At 36.8% G+C, this 7,560-nt stretch overlaps 1 protein-coding gene across 1 annotated transcript in view; it reads right to left on the reverse strand.

Annotated features, from left to right (window-relative positions):
- Positions 1 to 40: 40 nt before the first annotated feature.
- ctdspl3 (CTD (carboxy-terminal domain, RNA polymerase II, polypeptide A) small phosphatase like 3) overlaps positions 41 to 7,560 on the reverse strand; it is a 21,277-nt gene continuing 13,757 nt past the window's right edge. The window contains exons 7-11 of the mRNA XM_061883435.1: positions 7,262 to 7,324; positions 3,356 to 3,435; positions 3,127 to 3,253; positions 2,957 to 3,052; positions 41 to 524 (exon numbers count right to left, since the gene is read on the reverse strand). Of these exons, the coding sequence (XP_061739419.1) occupies positions 459 to 524; positions 2,957 to 3,052; positions 3,127 to 3,253; positions 3,356 to 3,435; positions 7,262 to 7,324 (432 nt within the window). The 3' untranslated portion in view covers positions 41 to 458. The remainder of the gene's footprint in view (positions 525 to 2,956; positions 3,053 to 3,126; positions 3,254 to 3,355; positions 3,436 to 7,261; positions 7,325 to 7,560) is intronic.

Consider the following 7,560-nt stretch of genomic DNA (forward strand, 5'->3'; position numbering starts at 1 on the left):
TAGATGCCACGACTATTTCACACAAACATGAAACAGACTATTCAAATTAGTTACCCCCTAATAAGGGTTTTATTTTATTGCATTAAAATTGGATCTAAAAATAATTGGGGATAACGTGATGTGATCTGCAAAATAACAAATAAATTAAAAGAAGGAAAATGATATACTGTACAACATTTCAAGTTTCATCTCAGGGTATTGCCCTGTGGAATGAGTCTTTGGACACGGTGTTTTGGGTGCTTAACAGTGCAGCAGCATGAAATACACAGGTGTCAGTCACCAGTGAGACACAGGAGGCCACTACCACCACCACCACCACACAGCAGGGGTGCACGTTAGAGAACTGGGAGCGGGTTCTGCTTTCAAAGTCAAAGCAGGAAGAATGCAAACATAACCTGCAGGAGTCAAATAGGGTCGTCAAAGTGGAGGTTTGGGGTAAGTTGGAGGATCTGGTCGTGTCAGTCCTCCGACAGCAGCCGGTGGAAGTGGTCCTTCCTCTTTTTCAGCACCTCCCGAAAGTCCTCCTGAAAAAACACAGGAGATTGGATGACAACATGTGGAAGTGGGAAAGAAGCTGCTGCAAGAGATAACCTGCTGTTTTATTCACAACTGTGGGAAATAAAATACACCAGTGAAGTGTAAAGAGTGCAGATCTACAGATAACATTTTTTTTTTTACTGTGTAAGACATGCAGACAAATGTACAGCACACCAAACTGATGAAAGCGTTCATTAATTTGTAGTGTGCAATGATCGAAAGGGCTTGATTAAGACAAATCAATCAAACAGAGGACAATGGTAAGTATGAAAAACTAGGGATGTCTTTTCACTTCCGATACGATACCGATATAGTAGCCTTGAGTATTGGACGATACCGATATCAATACGATACATATATTTATTCCTTATTTTGTTGTGTGGAATGTTAGAAATGGCTTGATAAAGTGATGTTACTGTTACTGATGTTGTGGTGTTAAAACAGAAAACAATAGTCAGCAAGAGTAGGTATAGGAAAAAAACCGACCCATTTATTATTAACCAATTGGTTACATAAATTTTAACCTTCAACATAAGAGTATTACCTCAACAAATCCAATAAAAACAAAATGTTATATTTAAAGTGCAAAATAACCACTAATACCAACATAATTATAAAATTGAATAGAATAAATAAAAAATAAATGAGAAGTCCCTGAAAAATAACCTAAATAAAACTAATAAAAAAAAAAAACATTTTAAAGTGCAAACAATTAAAGTTCACTTCAGGTATTTTTTTACTGTCAGCATATGTTGGAAACAACTGTGGGCAGGGACAAAAACAACAAAAACTAGACCTTTTAACCTGGGGTATAGATTTATCAGATATGTAGTGGCGGCTAGGAATAATGTAGCGAGGTTCGAGGTGCTCCATTAAGCGTTTAAACCAGACATTACTCACCACCGACAGGGGCTGGTTATCAAGCACAATAAACTGGACTATCTTTTCTGTTATGGCCATTGCCTTTTTGCTGTCCCGTGGTAGTTTGTCATGTCTTGCAAAGCTTTTGGCCAGCGTGGGTTGCTGAAGCGGGCCAGAGGTTTGTTGCTTCGCCTTGCTGCTCTCGCGAAAATCCTCATGTTCTTTTTTGTGGTGTCTTTTCAAATGTGCGATGAGGTTGCTTGTATTGAACCTTCCCGGTTCTGTCCCTCCACGAGACACTTGCACCTGACAAATGTTGCATTTAGCGGCAACGTCTTTGTCCGAGTTTACGTTAAAATACTTCCACACAGCAGAGCGATAACACTACACTTTGCTGCAAGCACACGCATTGTCGTTGTTGTGATCACGTGGGCTGTGCATGCTGGATCAGAGACGCTCTTCTTCCGCGCCCGGCACCAACCTTAATTAAGGGGCATTGCCGCCACCTACTGTGTTGGAGTGTGATCAAACCAGAGTCACCTATTATAGAAGTGCTACAGCGGCAAATGGACAGCTTAAATCAGAGCGCTTATATCGGAGCTTTTAGATTCAGTCCGATAAAATCCGATATTCGCTTTTTTGGCTAATATCGGACTGATTTCCGATATCAATATCATCGGGACATCCCTATAAAAAACACTAACATATTTATTTTTAACTGTCTGGAAGGGACTTATGGCTGTCATTTAGTTGAAGTGAAGTAATGTTTTTTTTAAATGAACTTCCAGGCCCCGAGTTGAATCGCCCAACTGATGGAAAAAAAAAAAGGACCTAAATTGGAACCTTGAGGAACATCACTAGTACAACTAAAGAAGTTGAACAAATGACTACTGACTGCATCTGAAGTAACCAAGCTACGGCAACAACATTGTTACATAAATCACATGATTTAAAAAATGTGTAATTGCCCAAGAGGACGACAAATTTTGAAAACATGTTTTCTAGCAAGGTTAAAATGTCAACGCAAAGATCAGCCAATGTATTAACAGTGGTCCATGTTCTACTGTACAACAGGAGCACTCTAGAGTTTTTAGACATTTGATGCAAAAATGTTTGTCTCCCAAGTATTGAACCGAACTCGGGGGCCAGTATGGTGTCAATCTCGGCAGGATTTCCCCGGGCTGCCGGTTGAATAGCACAGCGCTAGGACGGACTCCTGTTGAAGACCTGTTTTAGATACTAGCTGATATAATACTAAATCCGTTTTTTTTTGGGCTGAATTTGAATCAATGTCCAATAACAGTATCAGATCGGGACACTCCTAGTTTAAAGTAATAATGAAATAATTATTAATTAATAATAACATCATTATTATTATTATTAAGTTAATTAATGTTGTCTAAGCTTTGGCTTTTCTCTTTGCATATTTTTTCTGTTTTTATTTCAAACACTGTAGCTCAGGCGCGTAAACAACAAAAAACGAGTCAAAGGCTGCAAAAGGCCTCCAGGCCACACTTTGGACACCCCCGGTGTAAAATAAATATAAAAACAGACAAACCGCTGTAGACAGTTTCTCCATGTACGGGATGAGCTTGTGGAGCTCTCGGTCCTCCGACTCTCCAGACCAGCTCTTGACGGGAAGGGTATTCATCAGCTGCAAAAACAGAATTGAAACCAACTGGAGAAACATCAACGAGATGAATAACAACAAATGAGTGTACTACTTACATGGTAGGGGTATGTGTGAGGTGCGTTGTCCAGAACCACAATCTTAGTGAGATCCCTCCCTAGGATGTTGAGATCTTTGACATAGTGCCCGAGGACACAGGCGCACTCATCCTGGTAAAGACGGTGGCTGCAAAGACAAAATATTAGGTCAACAGAGTTATTTGTTTCTTTCAAAATGCGAAGAGTTTACGAAAACGAGTGCAAGCAGATCTTCAGGGCCTATCAATACCGAAAGAGCTTCCTCTGCGGATCCAGGATTTCCAGAATCTTCTCTGCGTACTCTTTCTTTGCACAGGTGTATACAAAGAGCTGGAACACAAGAACGGATGGAGACAATTCAATACCAGCAACACAACAACAGGCTCAATTTACTGCTTCAGGAATTATTGTATAGTGTTTCTCATACATTCATTTGGTTATGGTGCTACCTGTTCACCTTTACTCATAAACACATTATAATGGGACTGTGTGGGTATATGTACAACTTTGTACAATAGGCGGTGCGACGCATCGTAACTCATCGTACCTATTTAACATACCTCAAACCCACCAGGGCTCAGTTGTTCAAAAGGTGTAGTCTGAATCTAAATTATTCTTATTAGAAATCTCCTTTTTTTTGCCATTCAGGATCACGAAATGTGTCTTACTTTTATCCCAGTTGTTCAAAGCAGAGGTGGATTGAATCAGTCTGATCCAGGTCTAAGCTTTTCAAGATTACCAAATCCGGTGCTCACATTATACTTCATATTACTTTAGAAGCTGCTAGGTGTGTAAAAAAAAAAAAAACCTGGAAGAATAGCAAGGATGGGGTCATTCAAAGCATATTTTAAAGAAACAAAAAGAAAACGGAAAGTAGTAGTAGTAGTAGTATACCCTCTTTTCAATATCTTTTGACATCAGACAATATCTGTCCCATAACCAAGTATTAAAAAAAGAAAAGAAAAAAAAGAAAAAAAAGAAAATACCAATTATATACATACCACATGCTTCAAATTGAAACTTTTTGGGAATTTTGCCTATCATTCACAATCTTATGAGAGAAAAGAACATGTCTTTTTTCATTGCATTCTAACTACTAAATTAATGCAAATAAAAATCAGCTAACAATGAAGTCAATGGGGGCCAATAAACCCACAAAAAAAAAAACATGGCAAAAGCACCAATACTACTCCATTTACATTTTGTGACCTGAATATTGACCAAGTATTCGCGAGATTGTTATCATAAGCAGTAACGTTAAGAACCTACTTTTAGCGACGCATTGATCGCAGAGAGGTAACTAGCTTATGCTGCTGTATTGACATCAGCCGGTGAGCTGATGCATCACCTGTTAGCTGGTGAAAGTTAATTCTAGATTATAAATCATGCCTCTCACTTGGATAGGAGAAGGATGTGGACATCAACCAAGAAGTTGGTCAACGTTGACAGACAACCCAGACCCTGAGATGGCGTGAAAGTTAGGAAAAGACAATTGTTTTACACCCACCTTTTTTTTTCCAACCCTTTACAAGGACTTTGATTAATTCTTCATCTAAACGGTAATATATGACTACCCGATTAGTTGGCATCCTAGTGATAGCAGATATTGTACAAGAAGTGTTTGTTTTATCATGTTGTTTGGCTCTCACAAGTCTGCAGTGAGCAGTAAACGGTGTTGAAGAAAAAAAGCAAACGTGATGCGTTCATGAAATTAATGCTTAAAATGAGAAAAGCGGGGGCTAGCGTCTTTTCGTGTCGTCCTCTGCAGTTTCGGGTCCTAAATGGCTGTCAAACTGTACCAACCTGTTGGAATACCTACTTACAATTCTTCAGTCCAGGTGAAATGCATGATTTATGATCTAGAATAAACTTACAGGGAGCTAGGAAGCAGGGAATCAGCAAACCACCCGATGATGTAAACATATGGACACCTGGTAGTGAACATGGCGCCGCTATAAATAGTTTGTCTGCTTTAGCGCTTATAATAAAAATATCACTAATCATTGGTATTCAAATCACAAAATTTAAAAGGAGTATTGTTGGCAGCATTTGAATGGTTTTATGGGCTGAATATAGGACATCCTATTGGCTCCACTGTAAGCAGACTTTGATTTACGTTTAATGTTTAGAATGCATAAAAAAAAAAAAATCAATCCATCGTAATGATTGTGAACGAGGCAAAATTCCAAAAATAATGACATTCCCCTTCTATGCCTTCCTGTATCCAGGGACTTATTCTTGAGTTTATACACAAGGCAAAATATTTTTTGACAAAAAAAATATTTATTGATTGAAACTTTTATTAATAGATTGCACAGTACAGTACATATTCTGTAAAATTGAACACTAAATGGTAACACCCGAAAAAGTTTTTCAACTTGTTTATGTCGGGGTCCACGTTAATCAATTCATGCTATCGAAGCACTATAGACAGTATAGACCAGTGGTTCTCAAATGAGGGTACTTTATGATATGCCAAGGAGTATGTGAGATTTTTTTTTAATATTCTAAAAATAGGAAAAATTCAAAATCCTTTATTAATATATTTATTGAATAATACTTCAACAAAATATGAATGTAAGTTCATAAACTGTGAAAAGAAATGCAACACTGCAATATTCAGTGTTGACAGGTAGATTTTTGTGGACATGTTCCATAAATATTGATGTTAAAGATTAATTTTTTTGTGAAGAAATGTTTAGAATTAAAGTTCATGATTCCAGATGGATCTCCATTACAATCCACAAAGAGGGCACTTTAAGTTGATGATTACTTGTATGTGTAGAAATCTTTATTAATAATTGAATAACTTGTTTATTTTTTAACAAGTTTTTGGTTATTTTTTATATCTTTTTTTCCAAATAGTTCAAGTAAGACCACTACAAATGAGCAATATTTTTGCACTGTTATCCAATTTAATAAATCAGAAACTGATGACATAGTGCTGTATTTTACTTCTTTAGCTCTTTTTTTTCAACCAAAAATGCTTTGCTCCAATTAGGGGGAACTTTAATTAAAAAAATATTCTCAGGGGGTACATCAGTGAAAAAAAGTTGAGAGCCACTGGTATGGACCATCAACCATATTATCATAATTTACTTGGTATTGTTACTGTCAATATTTGGATCGATCGGCTCACTTTTGTTTATTCGAGAGCTCGAGCTTGCAGATAACCTATCGTCCTACTGTATGTAGTCTAGCATGTTTAGCTATTCCTTGTCATCTGGGGATGATACTTGGAAGATAATTCATTTATTTGCTGTAATGGAGGCAAGCATTGCTGACTTAGAAGTGGCTTTGTACTGTGGAGGGATGTTAGCCGCTAGAAAGAATGCTACGTTGTGTTGAGGACGCTTTTGTTTGCTTGTAGCTGTCAAATTTGCGTGACAGTTACATGGCTAGAATGTGTCATTAACATGCATTATCACAATATAACTAAATGTATATTCTTTAAATAGTGTATCGTCTATATCCATCAACCCTATTAGGTAGTCTATAATTTCAACTGTATGGTATGAAAAATCAATATCCATCAATCCTATTAGGTAGTCTAAAATTTCAACTGTATGGTATGAAAAAGGGGTTGAAAAATTGTCAAAAAAAAAATGTATATCTACTGCATGATGAATGCTTTTTTTATTCACCATTTTGAATTTGACTAAAATTATTGTTTTTTTCCTGACATGCAAGACAAACTGCTGGGATCAGAATAATCCAGTATTTTTTGATCCAAGTTATCCCAATCCTATTAAAATGTTTTGTACAACACACATTAAGGGATTGATTCAGGAGAAAACCAAAATGGAATTATGTGATATAATCTGATTTCAGAATCCATTTTTGTTGTTGAACAACCCATTTTCAAGATTTGACTAAAATAATTATCCAAAATCCAATCAGATTTCCTGTGAACAACTGGGCCCTGGCGTGGAGAAGAAGTATCTCACCCTGAACAAAGCTTGCATTGTAACAACAGCACCCAACTCTAAACAGTGCACTAACAACATGAGGTTGGTTTGCTAGAGTTATCTAAAGCTACCGTGACTGACTCAAATATTTTACATGCACATTTTGTTGCTATGGATTCAAAGCAAGACATGAATATGATCAAATATTGAAAAAAATACATCAGATAAAGGGAACATGGAAATATTACCTCATAGACTTTTGCCACAGCCTGCAGAAACTCCGTTAAATGTGGTCGCAGGATCATGTAAACCTGTAAGCAACACACCAGTCAAGTGGTAGTAATCTCGCTCAGTCTATTACCAGTTTTTACATCAGCACAGGAAAAAAAAAATTTTTGATAGAAAGAAAAATATCTAAAAGCGCCCTCCTTTGAAACGATAACAAAATGTGTGTTTTCAAATAAACACACACACATATATATATGTATGTAAATATATACACACACATATACATATACATATATATATATATATATACACACACATA

Source organism: Nerophis ophidion, linkage group LG22, assembly GCF_033978795.1.
Source record: "Nerophis ophidion isolate RoL-2023_Sa linkage group LG22, RoL_Noph_v1.0, whole genome shotgun sequence".
Taxonomy (NCBI): Eukaryota; Metazoa; Chordata; class Actinopteri; order Syngnathiformes; family Syngnathidae; genus Nerophis; species Nerophis ophidion.